This window comes from Salmo salar, chromosome 04, assembly GCF_965601325.2.
Source record: "Salmo salar chromosome 04, fSalSal1, whole genome shotgun sequence".
NCBI lineage: Eukaryota > Metazoa > Chordata > Actinopteri > Salmoniformes > Salmonidae > Salmo > Salmo salar.
This window is the reverse complement of record NC_138294.1, coordinates 64,298,917-64,325,796: the sequence shown is the minus strand read 5'-3', so window position 1 is coordinate 64,325,796 and position 26,880 is coordinate 64,298,917. Positions and strand designations below refer to the sequence as shown.

The 26,880-nt window shown below is 45.2% G+C and overlaps 1 protein-coding gene across 1 annotated transcript in view; it reads right to left on the bottom strand.

The window, feature by feature from the left end:
- LOC106603488 (rho GTPase-activating protein 7) overlaps nt 1–17,930 on the bottom strand; it is an 88,709-nt gene extending 70,779 nt beyond the window's left edge. Inside the window, exon 1 of the mRNA XM_082974613.1 lies at nt 17,623–17,930. Within this exon, the coding sequence (XP_082830739.1) occupies nt 17,623–17,737 (115 nt within the window). The 5' untranslated portion in view covers nt 17,738–17,930. The remainder of the gene's footprint in view (nt 1–17,622) is intronic.
- Nucleotides 17,931–26,880: the final 8,950 nt, after the last annotated feature.

Here is a 26,880-nt window from a genome sequence, read left to right as displayed (position 1 = left end):
TTCTTTCTTTCTTTCTTTCTTTCTTTCTTTCTTTCTTTCTTTCTTTCTTTCTTTCTTTCTTTCTTTCTTTCTCTCTCTCTGAGGACCTGAGCCCTAGGACCATGCCTCAGGACTACCTGGCATGATGACTCCTTGCTGTCCCCAGTCCACCTGGCCATGCTTCTGCTCCAGTTTCAACTGTTCTGCCTGCGGCTATGAAACCCTGACCTGTTCACCGGACGTGCTACCTGTCCCAGACCTGCTGTTTTCAACTCTCTAGAGACAGCAGGAGCGGTAGAGATACTCTCAGTGATCGGCTATGAAAAGCCAACTGACATTTACTCTTGAGGTGCTGACTTGTTGCACCCTCGACAACTACTGTGATTATTATTATTTGACCATGCTGGTCATTTATGAACATTTGAACATCTTGGCCATGTTCTGTTATAATCTCCACCCGGCACAGCCAGAGGAGGACTGGCCACCCCTCATAGTCTCGTTCCTCTCTAGGTTTCTTCCTAGGTTTTGGCCTTTCTAGGGAGTTTTTCCTAGCCACCCGTGCTTCTACACCTGCATTGCTTGCTGTTTGGGGTTTTAGGCTGGGTTTCTGTACAGCACTTTGAGATATCAGCTGATGTAAGAAGGGCTATATAAATACATTTGATTTGATTTGATGTTATTCTCCAAATCACATAAAAATGTATATGATGATTTATGCACATGTACATTGATCGTGTCCTTGTTGATGAGTAAGTTAAGAAATTAAGAATTAAAATTGACTTATTTTATAGGAATAAGTCAAAACATATCATTCAGTCGCAATTTATACCGGCTACAGACTATGGCGATATTGTCTACATGAATACAGCTGCCACTGTATTGAAGCCATTGGATGCAGTTTAAAGCACACTACGCTTTATTACGGGCGATAGGTTTAGTACACATTACTGTATTCTGTGTCAGGAAGTAGACTTGCTCTCTCTGAAGTCTCGTAGATCGTTTTTGTTTATAAAGCCATCCTGCATAAACTTCCGCTGTACCTTACCTCATTGTTAAAGGACAATACCACTCAAACTATATATTGTTATTTGTTTCATTAGTCCACTGTTGATACAGTCCCTAAAATGTTTTACATGTCAGCAATCACCTTTTTTAAAGATATAAAACTTTCAAAATACAGAAAGTGTCACAGTATGATAGGTTTTGGATCATATGCGGGCCTGATCACTGGATTGGACCTGGTCTAGAACCATGGATGGCACAACAACGTATGACAGAGTCAGATGACAAGTCACTTGGTACAGATAATCTTGATGCCAAATTGCTCAGAGTTACAGCTAACCAAATATCTACCCCAATCCCTCATATATATTAATATTAATAAGTGCTTGATGTATGAGGTGTGCCCAGAAGTCTGGAAAGAGTCAAAGGTTATTCCACTACCTAAGGATAAAAAAAAATCTGCATTCACTGGTCCTAATAGTTGTCCTATAAGCTTGCTGCCTGTGTTAACTTGTTATGGATAGGGGGCAGTATTTTCACGGCCGGATAAAAAAACGTACCCAATTTAATCTGGTTATTACTCCTGCCCAGAAACTAGAATATGCATATAATTAGTAGCTTTGGATAGAAAACACTCCAAAGTTTCTAATACTGTTTGAATGGTGTCTGTGAGTATAACAGAACTCAAATGGCAGGCCAAAACCTGAGAAGATTCTGTACAGGAAGTACCCTGTCTGACCATTTCTTGGCCTTCTTTGTCATCTCTATCCAAAACAGAGGATCTCTGCTGTAACGTGACACTTTCTAAGGCTCCCATAGGCTCTCAGAAGGCGCCAGAACGTTGAATGATGACTCTGCAGTTACTGGCTGAAAAACAGTAGCGCATTTGGTAAGTGGTCGATCTGAGAACAATGAGACGGGTGTGCGCATGGACGTGAAGAGTCCATTTTACTTTTCAGTCTTTGAACGAAAACAACGACTCCCAGTCGGAATATTATCGCTATTTTACGAGAAAAGTCGCATAAAAATTGATTTTAAACAGCGTTTGACATGCTTGGAAGTACGGTAATGGAATATTTAGAATTTTTTTGTCACGATACGCGTCCGCGCGTTACCCTTCGGATAGTGTCTTGAACGCACGAACAAAACGCCGCTATTTGGATATAAGTATGGATTATTTGGAACCAAACCAACATTTGTTGTTGAAGTAGAAGACCTGGGAGTGCATTCTGACGAAGAACAGCAAAGGTAATCCAATTTTTCTTATAGTAAATCTGAGTTTGGTGAGTACCAAACTTGGTGGGTGTCAAATTAGCTATCCCGTGATGGCGAGCTATCTACTCAGAATATTGCAAAATGTGCTTTCACCGAAAAGCTATTTTAAAATCGGACACCGCGATTGCATAAAGGAGTTCTGTATCTATAATTCTTAAAATAATTGTTATGTTTTTTGTGAACGTTTATCGTGAGTAATTTAGTAAATTCACCGGAAGTGTTCGGTGGGAATGCTAGTTCTGAACGTCACATGCTAATGTAAAAAGCTGTTTTTTGATATAAATATGAACTTGATTGAACAAAACATGCATGTATTGTATAACATAATGTCCTAGGGTTGTCATCTGATGAAGATCATCAAAGGTTAGTGCTGCATTTAGCTGTCTTCTGGGTTTTTGTGACATTATATGCTAGCTTGAAAAATGGGTGTCTGATTATTTATGGCTGGGTACTCTGCTGACATAATCTAATGTTTTGCTTTCGTTGTAAAGCCTTTTTGAAATCGGACAGTGTGGTTAGATTAACGAGAGTCTTGTCTTTAAATAGCTGTAAAATAGTCATATGTTTGAGAAATTGAAGTAATAGGATTTTTAAGGTATTTGAAAATCGCGCCACTGGATTAGACTGGCTGTTGCGTAGGTGGGACGAATTCGTCCCGCCTAGCCCAGAGAGGCTAAAATGGTGTAAAATAGTCATATGTTTGAAAAATTGAAGTTTTCGGATTTTCGAGTAGTTTGTATTTCGCGCCACGCCCTATCATTGGATATTGGAGTGGTGTTCCGCTAGCGGAACGTCTAGATGTAAGAGGTTTTAAGTAAATTATTGGAAAAAAATTGTATCTGTCCAAATCAAGGATTATTTGTCATGTAATGGTCTGATAACGTGTTTCCAGCATGCATACAAAGAAGGGCATTCTAAGAGTACGGTCTCAGCACAAATGACTGATGATTGGTTAAAGAGTATGGATGACAGGAAGTTAGTTAGATTTCAGTGCTGCTTTTGATGTAATTGATCAGGAACTGTTACTAGGTAAACGCAATTTTTATGGTTTTAAGTCTGCAGCTCTATTCTGGATGGAAAGCTATCTATCCAGGAGACGGCACAAAGTGTTCTTTAACGGTAGCTTTTCAAACAGTAAAGATAACACTGTGGTGTTCCTCAAGGAAGTTGCCCAAGCCCACTTCTCTATCTTTTCTAATGATTTACCTTCAGTAATGAACAAAGCAAGAGTGGTCATGTATGCTGATGACTCTACAATGTATAGAGCAGCATCAGAATGTAATGAGACAGATGTACTGAGCAGTGAACTAAGAATGGTGTCTGAGTGGGTTGATATGAACAAATTAGTGTTGAACATTTCTAAAACAAAATATATTGTATTTGGTTCAAGATATATGATTGCTGATGATCCCCAATTGAATTTGTCGATGAATAGAACACATATAGAGCAAGTGAAAAAACAAAACTACTAGGCATCATGTTGGACGTAGCTTTATCACGGTCAGAACACATAGATAATGTTGTTATTAAGATGGTTAGGGGAATTACTGTTTCAAGAAAATGTTCAGAGTATGCAACATCTAGCACACTGAATCAGGTGATTCAATACCTGGTCCTATCACACTTAGAGTACTGTCCAGTTATATGGTCATCTGCAGCAAAGAAAGATATAAAAAACCTCCAAATCGCTCAAAACAGGGCTGCCAGATTAGCTCTTCATTGCTCTATCCATATGAATATTATCCAAATGCATCAGAATTTCTCATGGCTCACTTGAAAACAAATTACTATCCAGTCTTCTGATATTCTTTTGGAATGTTATATAATTTTTTTAAAACACAGTATTTTTCAGGCCAGTTAGTACATACTAGCAACACGCATAACCACCAAACCAGACAGGCAAATTCAGGGCAGCTAAGACAACCCAAACCAAGGACAAATCGCCTTAAATCTATAGTTTTATATAGAGCCATAGCTGAATGGAACTCTTTACCAATCCATATTTCTCAGGCAAAAAGTAAATCCACCAACAAAAAAATTCAAGAACATCTAATGCGATAGACCATATTTACATTTACATTTAAGTCATTTAGCAGACGCTCTTATCCAGAGCGACTTACAAATTGGTGCATTCACCTTATGATATCCAGTGGAACAACCACTTTACAATAGTGCATCTAAATCTTTTAAGGGGGGGGGGGGGTTAGAAGGATTACTTTATCCTATCCTAGGTATTCCTTAAAGAGGTGGGGTTTCAGGTGTCTCCGGAAGGTGGTGATTGACTCCGCTGTCCTGGCGTCGTGAGGGAGCTTGTTCCACCATTGGGGTGCCAGAGCAGCGAACAGTTTTGACTGGGCTGAGCGGGAACTGTGCTTCCTCAGAGGTAGGGGGGCCAGCAGGCCAGAGGTGGATGAACACAGTGCCCTTGTTTGGGTGTAGGGCCTGATCAGAGCCTGAAGGTATGGAGGTGCCGTTCCCTTCACAGCTCCGTAGGCAATCACCATGGTCTTGTAGCGGATGTGAGCATCAACTGGAAGCCAGTGGAGAGAGCGGAGAAGCGGGGTGACGTGAGAGAACTTGGGAAGGTTGAACACCAGACGGGCTGCGGCGTTCTGGATGAGTTGTAGGGGTTTAATGGCACTGGCAGGGAGCCCAGCCAACAGCGAGTTGCAGTAATCCAGACGGGAGATGACAAGTGCCTGGATTAGGACCTGCGCCGCTTCCTGTGTGAGGCAGGGTCATACTCTGCGAATGTTGTAGAGCATGAACCTACAGGATCGGGTCACCGCCTTGATGTTAGTGGAGAACGACAGGGTGTTGTCCAGGATCACGCCAAGGTTCTTAGCACTCTGGGAGGAGGACACAAGGGAGTTGTCAACCGTGATGGCGAGATCATGGAACGGGCAGTCCTTCCCCGGGAGGAAGAGCAGCTCCGTCTTGCCGAGGTTCAGCTTGAGGTGGTGATCCGTCATCCACACTGATATGTCTGACAGACATGCAGAGATGCGATTCGCCGCCTGGTTATCAGAAGGGGGAAAGGAGAAGATTAATTGTGTGTCGTCTGCATAGCAATGATAGGAGAGACCATGTGAGGATATGACAGAGCCAAGTGACTTGGTGTATAGCGAGAATAGGAGAGGGCCTAGAACAGAGCCCTGGGGGACACCAGTGGTGAGAGCGCATGGTGCGGAGACAGATTCTCGCCACACCACCTGGTAGGAGCGACCTGTCAGGTAGGACGCAATCCAAGCGTGGGCCGCGCCGGAGATGCCCAACTCGGAGAGGGTGGAGAGGAGGATCTGATGGTTCACAGTATCAAAGGCAGCAGATAGGTCTAGAAGGATGAGAGCAGAGGAGAGAGAGTTAGCTTTAGCAGTGCGGAGAGCCTCCGTGACACAGAGAAGAGCAGTCTCAGTTGAATGCCCAGTCTTGAAACCTGACTGATTAGGATCAAGAAGGTCATTCTGAGAGAGATAGCAGGAGAGCTGGCCAAGGACGGCACGTTCAAGAGTTTTGGAGAGAAAAGAAAGAAGGGATACTGGTCTGTAGTTGTTGACATCGGAGGGATCGAGTGTATGTTTTTTCAGAAGGGGTGCAACTCTCGCTCTCTTGAGGACGGAAGGGACGTAGCCAGCGGTCAAGGATGAGTTGATGAGCGAGGTGAGGTAGGGGAGAAGGTCTCCGGAAATGGTCTGGAGAAGAGAGGAGGGGATAGGGTCAAGTGGGCAGGTTGTTGGGCGGCCGGCCGTCACAAGACGCGAGATTTCATCTGGAGAGAGAGGGGAGAAAGAGGTCAAAGCACAGGGTAGGGCAGTGTGAGCAGGACCAGCGGTGTCGTTTGACTTAGCAAACGAGGATCGGATATTGTCAACCTTCTTTTCAAAATGGTTGACGAAGTCATCCGCAGAGAGGGAGGGGGGGGGGAGGAGGATTCAGGAGGGAGGAGAAGGTAGCAAAGAGCTTCCTAGGGTTAGAGGCAGATGCTTGCAATTTAGAGTGGTAGAAAGTGGCTTTAGCAGCAGAGACAGAAGAGGAGAATGTAGAGAGGAGGGAGTGAAAGGATGCCAGGTCCGCAGGGAGGCGAGTTTTCCTCCATTTCCGCTCGGCTGCCCGGAGCCCTGTTCTGTGAGCTCGTAGTGAGTCGTCGAGCCACGGAGCAGGAGGGGAGGACCGAGCCGGCCTGGAGGATAGGGGACAGAGAAAATCAAAGGATGCAGAAAGGGAGGAGAGGAGGGTTGAGGAGGCAGAATCAGGAGATAGGTTGGAGAAGGTTTGAGCAGAGGGAAGAGATGATAGGATGGAAGAGGAGAGAGTAGCGGGAGAGAGAGAGCGAAGGTTGGGACGGCGCAATACCATCCGAGTAGGGGCAGGGTGAGAAGTGTTGGATGAGAGCAAGAGGGAAAAGGATACAAGGTAGTGGTCGGAGATTTGGAGGGGAGTTGCAATGAGATTAGTGGAAGAACAGCATCTAGTAAAGATGAGGTCAAGCGTATTGCCTGCCTTGTGAGTAGGGGGGGAAGGTGAGAGGGTGAGGTCAAAAGAGGAGAGGAGTGGAAAGAAGGAGGCAGAGAGGAATGAGTCAAAGGTAGACGTGGGGAGGTTAAAGTCACCCAGAACTGTGAGAGGTGAGCCATCTTCAGGAAAGGAACTTATCAAGGCGTCAAGCTCATTGATGAACTCTCCAAGGGAACCTGGAGGGCGATATGACTGGACAGGAAATAGAAATCATCAACTGAATGTTAAATGTGTTTCCTGTCAGCTTGTCACAACTTCCACCGAAGGTGGCTCCTCTCCCTGTTCGGGCGGTGCTCGGCGGTCGTCGTCGCCGGCCTACTAGCTGCCACCGATCCATTTTTCCTTTTCGTTTGTGTCTGTCTGTTTTGTCACACCTGTATTTCATTTAGTTGATTTCGGTGGGTTTATTTACCTCCGCTGCCTGCTAGTCTTTGTGCGGGATTGTTTGTATGTGTTACTTTGTTAGGGGTGCGTGTCTGCACCACGGGGTTTTCTTTTCACTTGGTAGTTGTACCGTTGAGATATATGTTTAGGAGTAGAGGTTTCTCCTCCGTGTGTTGCATTACTTTCCCTGTGTGTGGCGACTTCATTTGAGCGTGTTTTCCCCCATGTTGTTGTTGTGTTGGGACTCCTTAAATAAATGTTTGTGCCACTGGGACTTCCTTGCTCTCCTGCTCCTGATTCCTGCACCTCCCTCCTACTAGGAGGCACGTAACAGAATCCCGCACCAGTCATAATGGAGTCAGCAGGAGCTGACGCGCTCTCCACTTCCATGGAAGAGCGCGTGCAACACCACACCACTGTTCTCCACCGTCTCGGGACCGCCATGGATCAAGTGATGGCGACGATGGAGAGATGGGAGAGAGGTGGCCTGCCTACCCCTGCACCAGCCACACTCCAACCTGCACCACCACCTTCTCCGGCACCATCCAGCCCCAGCGGTATTCGGCTCGCGCTCCCGAGGGAGTATGATGGGACGGCTGCCGGGTGCAAGGGTTTCTTGCTCCAGCTAGAGCTTTACTTGGCAACCTTTCACCCGGCTCCTTCGGAAAGTGAGAGCGTGAACGCCCTCTTCTCCTGCCTGACAGGCAAAGCTCTGGAGTGGGCCAACGCGGTCTGGGATGGACCAGACTCGGCGAGGGACCACTACCGAGAGTTGAGCGTCTGTTCCATCTACGGCAGGAGATGAGGAGCGCCCAAGATTTTGCTCTGGAGTTCAGGACCTTGGCCGCCGGCGCAGGGTGGAACGACAGGGCCATGATTGACCACTATAGGTGTAGCTTACGTGAGGACGTCCGCAGGGAACAAGCATGCAGAGATGCTACCCTCACCCTGGACCAGCTAGTGGACATGTCCATAAGGTTCGACAACTTGCTGGCTACGAGTGGGCGTCCGGATCGGGTCCTGTTGGTTCCACCCACCCAGTGCCTCCGCTCCAACCCCCATGGAGTTAGGGGGTGCTGCAGCGAGGGCGATCGGAGGAGGAGCCTCCTCCTGCACTGGATGTGGTTGGAGAGGGCACGCTGCCGACCGGTGCTGGAGGAGCTCGTCTGGGAGTCGAGACGGCAGGCCGAGCACTGTTCGGACACCCCAGGTGAGTCAGCACCAGGCTCACCCTGAGTCCCCCGTTGGTCACATGTATGTGTTCATTTCTTTCCCTGAGTTTTCCCCCCATTCCCAGCATAAGGCGCTAGTAGATTCAGGTGGAGCGGGGAATTTCATGGATCGCGGTTTTGCGCATAGGTTAGGGATTCCCCTGGTTCAGATGGACAAACCCTTCCATGTGTACTCCCTAGATAGTCGACCATTAGGGTCAGGGGTGGTCAGGGAGGCCATGGCTCCACTGGACATGGTTATGCAGGGGGGTCATAAGGAGAGAATTAGTCTCTTCCTCATTGATTCTCCTGCGTTTCCAGTGGTGCTGGGGATTCCCTTGGTTGGCCTTTCACAACCCCACTATTTCGTGGAAACAGAGGGCTCTAAAGGGGTGGTCAGAGGAGTGCTCAGGTAGGTGTGTGGGAGTTTCCATCGGTGCAATGACGGTGGAGAGTCCAGGCCAAGTCTCCACCGTGCACATTCCCCCCGAATATGCCGATTTGGCTATCGCCTTCTGTAAAAAGAGGGCAACCCAATTACCACCTCATCGACAAGGGGATTGTGCGATAAACCTCCAGGTAAACGCCACACTTCCCAGGAGTCACGTGTATCCCCTGTCACAGGAGTAGACAATGGCTATGGAAACATATGTCTCTGAATCTCTGAGGCAGGGGTACATTCGGCCCTCCACGTCACCCGCCTCCTCGAGTTTCTTTTTTGTGAAGAAGGAGGGAGGTCTGCGTCCGTGCATTGACTATAGAGGTCTAAATTCTATTACGGTGGGGTACAGTTACCCGCTACCTCTCATCCCTACGGCGACTGAGTCATTTCACGGAGCACGCTTCTTCACAAAACTGGATCTCAGGAGCACGTATAACTTGATGCGTATCCGGGAGGGAGATGAGTGGAAGACAGCGTTTAGTACCACATCCGGCCATTATGAGTACCTCGTCATGCCGTATGGGTTGAAGAATGCTCCAGCCTTCTTCCGAATCCTTTGTAGACGAGATTCTCGGGGACCTGCACGGGCAGGGTGTGGTGGCTTATATCGATGACATTCTGATATATTCTGCCACACGCGCCGCGCATGCGTCTCTGGTGCGCAGAGTACTTGGGGCGACTGTTGGAGCATGACTTATACGTCAAGGCTGAGAAATGCGTGTTCTTCCAACAGTCCGTCTCCTTCCTGGGGTATCGCATTTCCACATCAGGGTTGGTGATGGAGTGTGACCGCATTGCAGCCATGCGTAATTGGCCGACTCCCACCCCGGTAAAGGAGGTGCAGCGGTTTCTAGGGTTTGCCAAATACTACCGGAGGTTTATCTGGGGTTTTGGGCAGGTGGCTGCTCCCATTACCTCACTGCTGAAGGGGGGGCCAGTACGTCTGTGGTGGTCAGCTGAGGCGGACAGAGCGTTTTGTCGCTTGAGGACTCTGTTTACTGAGGCTCCCGTGTTGGCTCATCCGGATCCGTCTTTGGCATTCATAGTGGAGGTGGATGCATCCGAGGCTGGGATTGGAGCCGTGCTCTCACAGCACTTGGGCACGCCACTGAAGCTCCGCCCCTGCGCTTTCTTTTCGAGGAAGCTCAGCCTGGCGGAGCGAAACTATGACGTGGGGGACCGGGAGTTGCTGGCTGTCGTAAAGGCTCTGAAAGTGTGGAGACATTGGCTTGAGGGGGCTCAACACCCTTTCCTCATCTGGACTGACCACAGTAATCTGGAGTACATCCGGGCGGCGAGGAGACTGAACCCTCGCCAGGCAAGGTGGTCCATGTTTTTCACCCGATTCAGATTTACGATATCGTATAGACCAGGTTCCCAGAACGCTAAGGCAGACGCACTGTCCCGTCTGTATGATACAGAGGAGCGGTCCATCGATCCCACCCCCATACATCCGGCCTCTTGTCTGGTGGCGCCGGTGGTGTGGGAGGTGGACGCGAACATTGAGCGTACATCTCGGTCGGAGCCTACTCCGCCTCAGTGTCCAGCTGGACGGAGGTACGTCCCGCTTGGTGTCCGTGATAGATTGATTTGGTGGGCGCACACGTTACCCTCCTCTGGTCATCTGGGTATCGATAGGACAGTGCAAAGCCTTAGGGGGAAGTACTGGTGGCCCACTTTAGCTAAGGACGTGAGGTTTACGTCTCCTCCTGTTCGGTGTGCGCTCAGTGCAAGGCTCCCCTCCCCGTTCCACAGTCCCCAGTTCACCTCCCGGGTTTGGAGGGCGTTCATGGAGCGTCTGGGGGTCTCGGTCAGCCTGACCTCTGGTTTTCACCCCGAGAGTAATGGGCAGGTGGAGAGAGTAAACCAGGATATGGGTAGGTTTCTGCGGTCGTATTGCCACGACCGGCCAGGGGAGTGGGTGAGGTACGTTCCATGGGCAGAGATGGCCCAGAACTCGCTCCGCCACTCCTCAACGAACCTTTCGCCCTTTCAGTGCATGTTGGGGTATCAGCCGGTCCTGGTACCATGGCATCCGAGCCAGACCGAGGCTCCTGTGGTGGAGGATTGGGTGAAGTGCTCGAGGGAGACCTGGGAGGCCATCCACGGGCACCTGAAACGGGCTGAAGGGCGGCAGAAAGCGAGCACTGACCGCCACCGCAGTGAGGCCCCGGTGTTCGCATCAGGGGATCGGGTCTGGCTCTCGACCCAAAACCTGCTGGAAGCTGGGTCCGCGGTTTGTGGGGCCATTTAAAGTCCTGAGGAGAATAAACGAGGTGTGTTATAGGTTACAGCTCCCCCCTTATTACCGTATTAACCTCGCTTGGGTAGGGGGCAGTATTTTCACGGCCGGATGAAAAACGTACCCAAATTAAAATGCCTACTACTCGGGCCCAGAAACTAGAATATGCATATTATTAGTAGATTTGGATAGAAAACACTCTGAAGTTTCTAAAACTGTTTGAATGATGTCTGTGAGTATAACAGAACTCATATAGCAGGCAAAACCTGAGAAAAATCCAACCAGGAAGTGGGAAATCTGATGCTTGTAGTCTTTTCAAGTCATTGCCTATCTAACACACAGTGACTTAGGGTTCATTTGCACTTCCTAAGGCTTCCACTAGATGTCAACAGTCTTTAGAACCTAGTTTCAGGCTTTTGCAGTGAACAGAGAGCGAACAAGAAGGCCGGGAAGTTGGTGACTCAGAAAATGACATGAGTTTTGTGGCGCGCTTTCACGTGATGAGGTAGCTGTGTTCCATAACGTTTTTCAAGACATTGGAATCGTCCGGTTGGAATATTATTGAAGTTTTATGTTAAAAAGGCCCTAAAGATTGATGCTATACAACGTTTGACATGTTTCAACAAACGTAAATATAACCTTTTTTTACCTTTTCGTCGTGAAATTTTGGGCGTGTTTCCTACATTTGGAGTACCTTACTGAACGCGCTAACAACAAGGAGGTATTTGGAAATAAATTATGGACTTTATCGAACAAAACATCATTTATTGTGGACCTGGGATTCCTGGAAGTGCCTTCTGATGAAGATCATCAAAGGTAAGTGAATATTTCTAATGCTATTTAAGATTTTAGATGACTCCAAAATGGCGGGTATCTGTATTGCCTGGTGTATTTTTCTGAGCGCCGTACTCAGATTATTGCAAAGTGTGCTTTCCCCGTGAAGCTTTTTTGAAATCTGTCACAGCGGTTGCATAAAGGAGATGTTCATCTATAATTCTTTGAATAACAGTTTAATATTTTATCAACGTTTATGATGAGTATTTTTGTAAATTGTTGTGCTGATTCACCGGCAGTATTGGAGGCAAAATATTTTCTGAATATCACACGCCAATGTAAAATGCTGTTTTTGGATATAAATATGAACTTTATCAAACAAAACATACATGTATTGTCTAACATTGAGTCCTAGGAGTGTCATCTGATGAAGATCGTCAAAGGTTAGTGCTTAATTTTAACTGAATTTCTGTTTTTTGTTACCCCTCTCCTGCTTGGAAAATGGCTGTGTGGTTTTTCTTGTGTTGTCGCTGTCCTAACATAATCTAACTTTATGCTTTCGCCGTAAGGCCTTTTTGAAATCGGACAATGTGGTTACATTAAAACCTGTTAGGGCTAGGGGGCAGTATTGACACGGCTGGATAAAAAACATACCCGATTTAATCTGGTTACCACTCCTACCCAGTAACTAGAATATGCATATACTTATTACATATGGATAGAAAACACCCTAAAGTTTCTAAAACTGTTTGAATGGTGTCTGTGAGTATAACAGAACTCAAATGGCAGGTCAAAACCTGAGAGATTCCTTTACAGGAAGTGGCCTGTCTGACCATTTCTTGAACTTCTTTTCCATCTCTATCTTTTACTAAGGATCTCTGCTCTAACGTGACACTTCCCACGTCTTCCATAGGCTCTCAGAGCCCGGGAAAAAACAGAATGTCGTCATTCCAGCCCCAGGCTGAAACACATTATCGCCTTTCTCAAGTGGCCGATCAAGGGACTCTGGGCTTATGCGCGTGACCCGACCGCCCCCGCCTTTGTGATTTTTTCCTCTGTTTGCCGAAAAGGAGATTCCCTGTCGGAATATTAGCGCTTTTCCACGAGAAAAATGGCGTAAAAATTGATTTTAAACAGCGGTTGACATGCTTCGAAGTACGGTAATGGAATATTTAGAATTTTATTGTCACGAATTGCGCCATGCGCGCGACACTTCTTTACCATTTCGGATAGTGTCTGGAACGCACGAACAAAACGCCGCTATTCGGATATAACGATGGATTATTTTGGACCAAACCAACATTTGTTATTGAAGTAGCAGTCCTGGGAGTGCATTCTGACGAAGACAACAAAAGGTAATCAAACTTTTATAATAGTAAATATGATTATGGTGAGTGCTAAACTTGCCGGGTGTCTAAATAGCGAGCCCGTGATGCCTGGGTTATGTACTTAGAATATTGCAAAATGTGCTTTCACCAAAAAGCTATTTTAAAATCGGACATATCGAGTGCATAGAGGAGGTCTGTATCTATAATTCTTAAAATAATTGTTATGCTTTTTGTGAACGTTTATCGTGAGTAATTTAGTAAAATGTTAGCGAATTCCCCGGAAGTTTGCGGGGGTATGCTAGTTCTGAACGTCACATGCTAATGTAAAAAGCTGTTTTTTGATATAAATATGAACTTGATTGAACAAAACATGCATGTATTGTATAACATAATGTCCTAGGGTTGTCATCTGATGAAGATCATCAAAGGTGAGTGCTGCATTTAGCTGTCTTCTGGGTTTTGGTGACATTATATGCTGGCTTGAAAAATGGGTGTCTGATTATTTCTGGCTTGGTACTCTGCTGACATAATCTAATGTTTTGCTTTCGTTGTAAAGCCTTTTTGAAATCGGACAGTGTGGTTAGATTAACGAGAGTCTTGTCTTTAAATAGCTGTAAAATAGTCATATGTTTGAGAAATTGAAGTAATAGGATTTTTAAGGTATTGAAAATCGCGCCACAGGCTTAGAGTGGCTGTTGAGTAGGTAGGACGCAAGCGTCCCACCTAGCCCATAGAGGTTAAGGAGAAGTGTATCTTTAAAATGGTGTAAAATAATCGTATGTTTGAGAACTTTGAATTATGACATTTTGTTGTTTTGAATTTGGCGCTCTGATTTTTCACTGGCTGTTGAATAGTCTTGGACCCATCTCTGCTGAGTGAGTTTCACTGCCTCCATCCGGATCGCCTGCGCCTCGTCCTCCGGGTCGTCCTCGAGGCTGGCGTTGGTGCGCTCCGGGAGCCGCGCGTCAGGAGGGGGGTACTGTCACGACTTCCACCGAAGGTGGCTCCTCTCCCTGTTCGGGCGGTGCTCGGCAGTCGTCGTCGCCTGCCTACTAGCTGCCACCGATCCATTTTTCCTTTTCGTTTGTGTCTGTCTGTTTTGTCACACCTGTGTTTCATTTAGTTGATTTCGGTGGGTTTATTTACCTCCGCTGCCTGCTTGTCTTTGTGCAGGATTGTTTGTATGTGTTACTTTGTTAGGGGTGCGTGTCTGCACCATGGGGTTTTCTTTTCACTCGGTAGTTGTACTGTTGAGATATATGTTTAGGAGTAAAGGTTTCTCCTCCGTGTGTTGCGTTACTTTCCCTGTGTGTGGCGACTTCGTTTGAGCGTGTTTTCCCCCATGTTGTTGTTGTGTTGGGACTCCTTTAATAAACGTTTGTGCCACTGGGACTTCCTTGCTCTCCTGCTCCTGATTCCTGCACCTCCCTCCAACTAGGAGGCACGTAACACAGGTATTTTAATTGTCTGTATTGTCTACTTGTTGAATACTTGTGGTTGTTTGTAATGTCTTGTTAATTGGTGTTGGACCCTAGGAAGATTAGCTAGCATTACAGCGTTAGCTAATGGGGATCCTAATAAAAATAAAAACAATTACAGAGGATAGGATCAGTATGCAAAAGTCCAGAAATCAGAATAGCTGTAAGTTCCTAACCTAAGATTTCGGAGATGTTATTAGTCTGGAGAGATGTACCATTTTCATCTATGAAAATACTCATGACAGATGTTTTTGAAGTATTTTGAAGAGGATGCATTTTATCCAGCTCAAATGTATTGGAATCAAACAATATCTGATAAAATTATTAGGTTGAATATTCATGGCATCCAAAAGGTGTGCGGTGGAGAGACTATCTCTAAAAATGGATTTTTCACATTCTCTCTGCTGTTGTTAAAGCCAAGAGAAACTTCTAGTACGATGCCACTTCCTTTACTTCTTTCCAGCAGTTTCTTTCTGCATTGCCACATCTGGTAAGGCTTTCTCACTGTAATCTTACAGCTCACTCAGACCTGCTCTGCATCAGAATAGGACTCCTTGGATACCCCCATACACACTACCACTCATTCCTCGTTCTCCTATATACTACACACCTTAGGCCCTACCCTTCTCCCCCATCCCCCAAACACACTACAGTACTCCATTGTGAACACACACTGATATGCAAGATCACATCCATGCGTACACACACACTCAATACAGCAACCCCCCGAGTCTGTCATTTGAGCATAGTGTGGCAGTGACAGGCAGAGAGAAGAGCAGAGCACATGGCCTTGGTGCTCCAGAGTGTGAGGTAATACTGCTGATGAGACCAAGGCAGGCAAGCAGGCAGCTCAGAGAGGGGGAGAGGACTGGAGAGCTGGAGCCTGCCATAGATACTATACACTGGCAATCTGCTCTATGCTTCCGTCAGAGGAACGAATGAGAGGAAAGACAAAAAGAGAGAGAAGAAAGAGAAGCTTAGCTTGAGAGAAAGAGAAACCGAAAAGAGGGACAGCTACCGAAAGAATAGAGTGAAATAGAATAGACAGATAGGAGTTTTATCTTTAGAAAAAGGCTCTGAAGAACAAAATAGAGAGATCCTGAAGATAAAACTGTCAATTGAGAGGAAGTAAGAAGATCAAAAAGAGAAAGACCGAAAAAGAGATGGACTGACAGAAAAAAGAGGAATGTGAGAAATACAATAACAGAGAGATGTTCTCTGAAATGTCGAGTTCCAGCTCTGTGCTTCTCCAGTTGGCCCTCACACAACCGTGTCTTCATACCTCTGATTGGGGCTACAGCTTGACATTGGAAAGTTATTGGGAGTTTATAGACTACATCTGGCAGAGGTTCTGTTTGGATGTGAGTTGCGCCGTTTGAATGGAACACCATATTTGGCCTGAGTTATGACAACATTTAGTGTGGGTGTAAATATTAGGACAGGTTTGTGAAGTATTCCGGACAGCGGATCCTCCCTGTGAGATGTATACTGCAGTAGAGCCCAGAGAGAAAGAGAGAGAGAGAGAAGGGATGGTGGAGGGGGGGGGGGGGGGGGGGGGGGGGGTGTAAAGAGACAAATGAGAGATGAGTGCAAGAAAGAGAACATGATATGCATGCACAAAATAGTGAGAGGGGGAGACAGAAAGAGTGTGAAACAGAGGGAGAGAGACAGAGTGAGAGAGAGAAACATAGAGGGAGGGAGACAGAGTGTGAGAGAGAATGCTTGCGTCCCGTGGGGGGCCTTTTTGCTGTTAGAGCTGGCAGGAAGCCGCTTCCTGGTGTCTGTGCAGTTCCAAGTTCCTTAATGATCTGCCACAGCTAACTAGCATTGTGTAATTATCTTCAGCCAATAGGTGAGCTCAACTAACCAACGTCACTATGTGGAGTCATTAATCCAACACACATGTTGAGAGGACATGAATATGAACACACAGCTGGTTCCAGGTATTATCTCTAAGCCTGAAGACACAGCTGTCATCATCAGATGCCAACTTTGAATCGGAAGCATTTTTAAAAGCTGAAAACAGAGATGTCGCTACACACGAAGAGGCAGATTTTGAACAACACCTCAGAGATGACACCAAACAGCAGAAGCTTCTAGAGCCAGATTGGACTGACAGCTTGATGAATGTGTGTGTGCGCGTGCATGTGTGCATGTGTGTTCATTTGTTGAAAAGGATTGTATAGCTCATAAGACTGTGCTGCAATGTGTGTGTGTGCATACTTCCATATTTGCACGTGTGACTGAAAGCATAATGAATGGACACACATGGTACACACTCATAATGCATGGGCCCTGAAGTTCATAAAGGCCACAGAGGAATCAAGGTAATCTCAGCAGGTCTCCAGTATGAGAACCATGAAGCTCCCCCCACTGACAGCCCACCAGAGGCTAGGGCCAACTGACACTTCTGCAGGGCACTGAGCTACACACTGGAGCTTTTTTTCATTATCATAATTCTAATCTAGAGCATGTTTTGATCAGAGGAGGCTGGTGGGAGGAGCTATAGGAGGATGGGCTCATTGTAATGGCTGGAATGGATAAAATGTAATGGAGATAAAACATGTGGTTTCCATATGTTTGATGTGTCTGATGCTGTTCCATTTAGTCCATTCCAGCCATTACAATGAGCCCATCCTCCTATAGCTCCTCCCACCAGCCTCCTCTGGTTTTGATAGACACGCAATCATGGGAAAATAACTCTCTGGTATGTAGGACTGGAGATGGAGCTTGAAACTGAGTTGTTTTTAACATGATACAACCGTGAGGTGAGATGAGTGTCAGTTTTGGTGAAAGTCAAATTATTTGGTAAGTGATTTATGGGCTAGCGTGAGACAGACAACTGTAACATCAATGCAATTATTGATGGATTTGTGAACACAACAGTCAAGCCAGTAAATAATTTACTACACAAAGTTTGAGTCAACAAGTTAACAAACGGTCACACACTTCAAACACTTGGTCAACGTGTGAAAAAGAGTCCAGCACTTACCCCAAAGCCTTTTCTCCCTAGCACTCTTCCAGAATACATCCCAAGCCTTGTTGGTAGAGACTTTCACGTGCTCACTGAAGGACCTCCGCAGTGGGGTTTTTCCAATATGAGCCATATTCCATGTGTCCTGTTCTCTCCCTGAAAAACCTCTGCTAGTCACTCACTCCTCTCTGGATCCATCAGGGTGAAAAAGCCCCTGCGAGTTAGTCAGTCAGTCCGTTCACCAAGTCCACCAGAGAGACGGAGCGCTCTAAGGAAAGAGAGAACTTCCTCTTGCCGGGCTGACACTTAATGCAGAAAGTCTGCATGTCATTTGTGAACACCCTCCTCCAGTGTGGCCTGAAAAGGAAATAGCATCAAATTTGGGTTAAGACCCCCTCTCCCCATTCCCACCATGCACCGAGATGGGCAGTACTTATTTGAAATATGTATTTCAATTTCTTTTGAGAATTTTGTCATTTGTATTACACTTGGCTGAACTACACTCCAGTGTATTTTGTAACAAGATACTTTTGAGAGCTGAAATTTGTATTTTCAAAATACAATATACAAAATACTTTTCTATACCGTTTTTACAGTGGTTCACAATTTTGTGGCCCCCTTTCACTCTGCATTGGTATCAGAAGTCGGATGGCACTATGGTGTGATAAGAGTGTCTGCTAAATGAACTAAATGTAAACGTACTGTATAAAGTACCAGTCAAAAGTTTGGACACACCTACCCATTCAAGGGTTTTTCATAATTTTTTAATATTTTCTAAACTGTAGAATAATAGTGAAGACATCAAAACTATGAAATAGTGTTAAACAAATCAAAATATATTTTATATTTCAGATTTTTCAAAAAAGTCACCGTTTGCCTTGATGACAGCTTTGCACACTATGGCATTCTCTCAACCAGCTTGATGAGGTAGTCACCAGGAAGGCAAAGAAAAACCCTTGAATGAGTAGGTGTGTCCAAACTTTTGACTGGTACTGTATGTAAAAATTAACAATTGCAAAGCATGTTGAGTATTACTATAATAAGCTTCGACCCGAAAAAATGGCAATAGTAATACCCAGTGTGCTTTACATTTTTTCACCTTTACTTAACTAGGCAAGTCAGTTAAGAATAAATTCTTATTTACAATGACGGCCTAACCTGGCCAAACCATTGTGTGCCGCCCAATGGGACTCCCAATCACTGCCAGTTGTGATGCAGCCTGGAATCAAACCAGGGTCTGTAGTGATGCCTCTAGCACTGAGATGCAGTGCCATAGACTGCTGTGCCACTCTGGAGCTTTGTAGTTCATTTTGGTATGTTTATTTTCCCATATACTTTTAGGTAATTTAGCAAACACTTTTATCCAGAGTGATTTACAGTCAGTGCATTCAACTAAGGTACTGTAGATTAACAACAATGTATCACAGTCATAGCAATTCAAAAATGTGTAACCGTTACTGAGCATGTTGTTGCTGTTCAGGCCGGCTACTTGCAAATGTACTTCTGTATTTTAAAATATACAGTGAGGGAAAAAAGTATTTGATCCCCTGCTGATTTTGTACGTTTGCCCACTGACAAAGAAATGATCAGTCTATAATTTTAATGGTAGGTTTATTTGAACAGTGAGAGACAGAATAACAACAACAAAAAATCCAGAAAAACGCAAGTCAAAAATGTTATAAATTGATTTATACACTGCTCAAAAAAATAAAGGGAACACTTAAACAACACATCCTAGATCTGAATGAAAGAAATAATCTTATTAAATACTTTTTTCTTTACATAGTTGAATGTGCTGACAACAAAATCACACAAAAATAATCAATGGAAATCCAATTTGTCAACCCATGGAGGTCTGGATTTGGAGTCACACTCAAAATTAAAGTGGAAAACCACACTACAGGCTGATCCAACTTTGATGTAATGTCCTTTAACGAGTCAAAATGAGGCTCAGTAGTGTGTGTGGCCTCCACGTGCCTGTATGACCTCCCTACAATGCCTGGGCATGCTCCTGATGAGGTGGCGGATGGTCTCCTGAGGGATCTCCTCCCACACCTGGACTAAAGCATCCGCCAACTCCTGGACAGTCTGTGGTGCAACGTGGCATTGGTGGATGGAGCGAGACATGATGTCCCAGATGTGCTCAATTGGATTCAGGTCTGGGGAACGGGCGGGCCAGTCCATAGCATCAATGCCTTCCTCTTGCAGGAACTGCTGACACACTCCAGCCACATGAGGTCTAGTATTGTCTTGCATTAGGAGGAACCCAGGGCCAACCGCACCAGCATATGGTCTCACAAGGGGTCTGAGGATCTCATCTCGGTACCTAATGGCAGTCAGGCTACCTCTGGCGAGCACATGGAGGGCTGTGCGGCCCCCCAAAGAAATGCCACCCCACACCATGACTGACCCACCGCCAAACTGGTCATGCTGGAGGATGTTGCAGGCAGCAGAACGTTTTCCACGGCGTCTCCAGACTCTGTCATGTCTGTCACGTGCTCAGTGTGAACCTGCTTTCATCTGTGAAGAGCACAGGGCGCCAGTGGAGAATTTGCCAATCTTTGTGTTCTCTGGCAAATGCCAAACGTCCTGCACGGTGTTGGGCTGTAAGCACAACCCCCACCTTTGGACGTCGGGCCCTCATACCACCCTCATGGAGTCTGTTTCTGACCGTTTGAGCAGACACATGCACATTTGTGGCCTGCTGGAGGTCATTTTGCAGGGCTCTGGCAGTGTTCCTCCTGCTCCTCCTTGCACAAAGGCGGAGGTAGCGGTCCTGCTGCTGGGTTGTTGCCCTCCTACGGCCTCCTCCACGTCTCCTGATGTACTGGCCTGTCTCCTGGTAGCACCTCCATGCTCTGGACACTACGCTGACAGACACAGCAAACCTTCTTGCCACAGCTCGCATTGATGTGCCATCTTGGATGAGCTGCACTACCTGAGCCACTTGTGTGGGTTGTAGACTCCGTCTCATGCTACCACTAGAGTGAAAGCACCGCCAGCATTCAAAAGTGACCAAAACATCAGCCAGGAAGCATAGGAACTGAGAAGTGGTCTGTGGTCTCCACAGCACTCCTTTATTGGGGGTGTCTTGCTTATTGCCTATAATTTCCACCTGTTGTATATTCCATTTGCACAACAGCATGTGAAATTTATTGTCAATCAGTGTTGCTTCCTAAGTGGACAGTTTGATTTCACAGAAGTGTGATTGACTTGGAGTTACATTGTGTTGTTTAAGTGTTCCCTTTATTTTTTTGAGCAGTATATTTTAATGAGGGAAATAAGTATTTGACCCCTCTGCAAAACATGACTTAGTACTTGGTGGCAAAACCCTTGTTGGCAATCATAGAGGTCAGACGTTTCTTGTAGTTGGCCACCAGGTTTGCACACATCTCAAGAGGGATTTTGTCCCACTCCTCTTTGCAGATCTTCTCCAAGTCAATAAGGTTTCGAAGCTGACGTTTGGCAACTCGAACCTTCAGCTCCCTCCACAGATTTTCTATGGGATTAAGGTCTGGAGACTGGCTAGGCCACTCCAGGACCTTAATGTGCTTCTTCTTGAGCCACTCCTTTGTTGCCTTGGCTGTGTGTTTTGGGTCATTGTCATGCTGGAATACCCATCCACGACCCATTTTCAATGCCCTGGCTGAGGGAAGGAGGTTCTCACTCAAGATTTGACGGTACATGGCCCCGTCCATCGTCCCTTTGATGCGGTGAAGTTGTCCTGTCCCCTTAGCAGAACAACACCCCCAAAGCATAATGTTTCCACCTCCATGTTTGACGGTGGGGATGGTGTTCTTGGGGTCATAGGCAGCATTCCTCCTCCTCCAAACACGGCGAGTTGAGTTGATGCCAAAGAGCTCCATTTTGGTCTCTTCTGACCACAACACTTTCACCCAGTTGTCCTCTGAATCATTTAGATGTTCATTGGCAAACTTCAGACGGGCATGTATATGTGCTTTCTTGAGCAGAGGGACCTTGCGGGAGCTGCAGGATTTCAGTCCTTCAAGGCGTAGTGTGTTACCAATTGTTTTCTTGATGACTATGGTCCCAGCTGCCTTGAGATCATTGACAAGATCCTCCCGTGTAGTTCTGGGCTGATTCCTCACCGTTCTCATGATCATTGCAACTCCACGAGGTGAGATCTTGTATGGAGCCCCAGGCCGAGGGGGATTGACAGTTATTTTGTGTTTCTTCCATTTGCGAATAATCACACCAACTGTTGTCACCTTCTCACCAAACTGCTTGGCGATGGTCTTGTAGCCCATTCCAGCCTTGTGTAGGTATACAATCTTGTCCCTGACATCCTTGGAGAGCTCTTTGGTCTTGGCCATGGTGGAGAGTTTGGAATCTGATTGATTGATTGCTTCTGTGGCCAGGTGTCTTTTATACAGGTAACAAGCTGAGATTAGGAGCACTCCCTTTAAGAGTGTGCTCCTAATCTCAGCTCTTTACCTGTATAAAAGACACCTGGGAGCCAGAAATCTTTCTGATTGAGAGGGGGTGAAATACTTATTTCCCTCATTAAAATGCAAATCAATTTATAGCATTTTTGACATGCGTTTTTCTGGATTTCTTTGTTGTTATTCTGTCTCTCACTGTTCAAATAAACCTATCATTAAAATTATAGACTGATCATTTCTTTGTCAGTGGGCAAACATACAAAATCAGCAGGGGATCAAATACTTTTTTCCCTCATTGTAATATACATATATTTTCATTAAATACATTTTAAAATATAAGTAATTTAGTCGTTTATTTTGATACATTGATCTTTATGGTATCTCGTAATTTTATTTTGTAATTGTATTTTGTAACTCTTGCCCATCCCTTCCGATGCACACCCATGCACGCTTGCATACACACACACACACACACACACACACACACACACACACACACACACACACACACACACACACACACACACACACACACACACACACACACACACACACACACACACACACACACACACACTGCAACAATTAATGAACACACTCATTCCTCTCTTAGACAAAAAGGTAAATATGAAGTTATGGATGGTGAGTTAAACCATAGGAAAATAGACTGAGTATTCTCCCCTCACTTCCTTCTTATTTTCATAAGATGAGTTTAAAGAGGAAGTCTTTGGTGCTTTTGAGCTGACAGACCACATAGCAGATATATCTTTCCCTGGCAACACAAATAACATAACGACAACAAACACAATATCGCTGCATGCAACTTTGTGAAACTCAGTGCATGACGCTCAGAGGTTTGTATTGACCTAGATTCAATCTGGACCATGGATGATCCGCACTATAATGCAATTGAAATTTAAAGCGAACGTTCCCGCGTTCCCAGAGACTGCATTGAAGGTAAACATAGCATATGTTGGCTCAATCAAAAATTGCCTTTTGAATCTAGCCCTACATATTGATAAATGTGAGTGCATTTGCTTGTGTTGGCAAAAAGATTGTGGGTTAGATTGGTATTTGTATGAATGTTGGACCATTGCTTTTGTGATACATATTTGAACACATAATATCATCAGCAGTAATCCATACAATTATGTTCACTTCTCTTTGAGATGATGGGGCGGACACAACTGTCTTGATAATTTCAGATTCTCACCATCATATGTCCTGACAAATTAAAACATTAGCAATGAGTGGAAGGAATAGCCTTATTCTAACACCTCTAAACATTCCCCCACACCACATTTGCTACACTCATCTGTGCATTTTTTTCCTCTGCTCTTAAGCCATTCTCACTTCCTGTTGCCAGAGCAAACACCCTCCCTCCCTCCCTCCCTCCCTTACACAAGCAGGCTGAGCCAAGGGGCCCTCGCTGCAGTATAGATAGAGGATGGGGGAGATAGAGGTTAGAGGGCGCAATGGAGGAGAGTAAGGGAGATGAGACACAAGCAGGGATATGCAGAGAGAAAGAGAGAGAGAGAGATTAGGGGCAGAATTCTCTTACCAGCCCAATCCCAGAGTGATGGTTGAACAGAGATCCTATCACTCTGATGGCACGTGTGCACTGCTGGCAGATACTGAGGTGATAAGGGCTATACAACATCAGTTAACCTTTCTGGGAAGGGGGTTCTGCTAGCGGAACACCTGGTTCTACAGCCAGTGAAATTGCAGGGCGCCAAATTCAAACAACAGAAATCTCACAATTTTAAAGATAAACTTCTCGTTAATCCAACCACAGTGTCCGATTTCAAAAAGGCTTTACGGTGAAAGCACACCATGCGATTATGTTAGGTCAGCGCCTAGCCACAAAACCCATACAGGCATTTTCCAACCAAGGAGAGGTGTCACAAGTCAGAAATAGCATTCAAATTAATCACTTACCTTTGATGATCTTCATCTGATGGCACTCCCAGGTCTCCATGTTAGACAATAAATGTTTGTTTTGTTCGATAAAGTTAATCTTTATGTCCAAATACCTCCCTTTTGTTTGCGCGTTTAGGCCAGTAATCCAAATGCACAAAGCGCGGGCACAAAGTCTAGACGAAAAGTAAGGGAGAATAATGTTACATTAAATAATGTTTCAACCGGACAATACTGTTTTCATTAGAAAGGAAAGGGAACGGAGCTCGTGCTCACGGCCACGTGCGTGACTAAACTAAAGGCCATCTGCTTAGAGTGCTCTTATTCGCTCCCCTTTCACAATAGAAGCCTGAAACAACTTCTAAAGACTGTTGACATCTAGTGGAAGCCTTAGGAAGTGCAATCTGACCCCACAGACACTGGATATTCGATAGGCATTCACTTGAAAACTACAAACCTCAGAATTCCCACTTCCTGGTTGGATTTTTCTCAGGTTTTTGCCTGCCATATTAGTTCTGTTATACTCAGAGACATTATTGTAACAGTTTTGGAAACTTTAGAGTGTTTTCTATCCAAATCTACTAATTATATGCATATGCTAGCTTCTGGGCCTGAGTAACAGGCAGTTTACTCTGGGCACGCTTTTCATCCAAACTTCCCAATGCTGCCCCCTATCCCTAAAGAGTTTTAAACACAAAAGCACACAGTAACATTCACCACCACCAAGTGCAGTGCAAACATTCAGAGACACTCATGCTGGGCTCTGCAGTGTTAGAACGCACGCACTAACGTGCACACACAAACACACACACCAATGCCTCCATCATTGGTGGTAGGATCAGTGTTAATCTGAGCCCCCACGTTGCACCCAGGGTCCAATACTGGCAGAGAACATGATCAGTGGTCCTGTTCAGACAGACAGAAACAAGCCTGCTTCCTGTTGGCTGGCTTTTCAACATTTGACATCTCAGACCCCCAGTTTGAGTTGGATGAATAGACACATGGTAACAAAGATTTGAATTTATTTAATGTTACAATTAGTTCCCTCTTTCAATCCCTTTCAAGTATTTATCAAGTAGTTGTTGTGGTGATGGTAATGTTCGTAATAGTTTTACAGCCCTTGGGGGTCAGACATGAGGCAGCTTTTGGCACATTTGTTTATGTTTCAAACAAGGCCAAAATTCATTGTTTTCCCAATGATTATCTCCATGTATGTACTTAAATACCATTTTGGTATCACGCCTTTTTATGTCTGGGCTTGACCCACCATCCGCAGTCTATGGAAATGCCAGCAACAGCAAGGTCCTGATTCTGAGATTGGCACAGCACTGATGGTTATCCTGGAATCACAGAGAAAAGTTAATCAATGGAGGAATTATATGGTATATGGTAAGCTGATGGCGAAATTCCTCATAATACACTGATACAGTATTCTGTTATTTATCCCCCATATCGTACAGTATCTGTGAAATGACTAAACTGCCAATAGGATGTGTGGATAAGTTGTTGAAACTCTTGCCACAAAACCTGGATCTGAGGTTTCACCAATGATTGTATTGCAAAATACTCTGTCCAGAGTGACATTTATAATGGCATTGCTGGAGCGCTGGCCTAGCTTGTAAATGACTGCATCTAGCCTAGTGCTGGGCTAACCCCTAACGCTGCACAAGCTGGCATCTGGATCACATTAGGGACTGCAGCCTCTCTATTGACTATTGACTGTTCCTGTGAGAAATGATCAAGTAAAGAACTTCTCGTATATCTTCTTTAAGGATCAACTCTTTCCGGTGTGATTATTCTCTTTCCCATACTCAGTAATAGGTCTGCTTTGGCTGCCTACCTCAGGAGAGACTGACATACTGATAAGACAAACAACTTTGCAGTACATTGTATCCACTATCCTTCAGCCCCAAAGCAGCATAAGCATTTCAAAGAGCACATACATCTTCTCTTTAGAGTGGTCATCAACCAAACTGGTGAGAAGTTATAGAAACCGTCATCAGCTATATGCTTAGTTCTGTTTATCAATAAAAGTCATGGTCTCTTGCTAGCTTTATCCTATAAATATTTATTAGCCTCTAACTGACTAATTTGCCTGCATTTAGAAAGGGGCAGCAAGGTGGACTACATGGAAAATGAGAGAGGCGGACTACTGGTCATCTGTGGCTTCATAAAAAAATAACATTTACATTTACGTCATTTAGCAGACGCTCTTATCCAGAGCGACTTACAAATTGGTGCATTCACCTTATGATGTCCAGTGGAACAACCACTTTACAATAGTACATCTATATCTTTTTTTTTTGTGTGTGTGTGTGTGTGTGTGGGGGGGGGGGGTTAGAAGGATTACTATATCCTATCCCATAACGTGATGGATAGTGTTCCAGTTTAGGCCTACCATAACGTAGCTACAAGAAATCAACTAAACGAGACCCCATGCAGTTCTTACCAGCACATTTACAGTTTTAACTAAAGTTATCATACTTCCAAAAAGACTAATAACAAGCCTTGATTGTTAGGGGAGCTTATGCACTGGTGTGTAGTAGAGAGACATAAATAATTGAAAAGTCTTAAGAGTATCTGTTTGGGGAAAACCCACCGCCATCACATGGCTGCCTACGTCAGCTCGTAAAGAGGTCAAAGCCGTGACATGATTAGTGGAATCAACTAGTGAGCCTTACATAAGTAATAGACAGTCCCTCACAGCATTGACAACTCCCCTTAGGTGTGTGTTTCGGTGTGTGTGTGTGCACATTCCTGCATATGTGTGTCCATGTGTGTGTGTTTACGCACGTGCCTGTTTATCTGTCTGTTTGCCCCACATCATCTCCACCATCCCTCAGTCGTAAACAACACACTGGACCTGTCAGGTGCTTGTCAAGAGAGTGCTTGAACTTCTTTATGGCACGCCTCTGAAAGCCAGGCCTCTCCAAAGACCTGCTCGTTCATCAAGCTC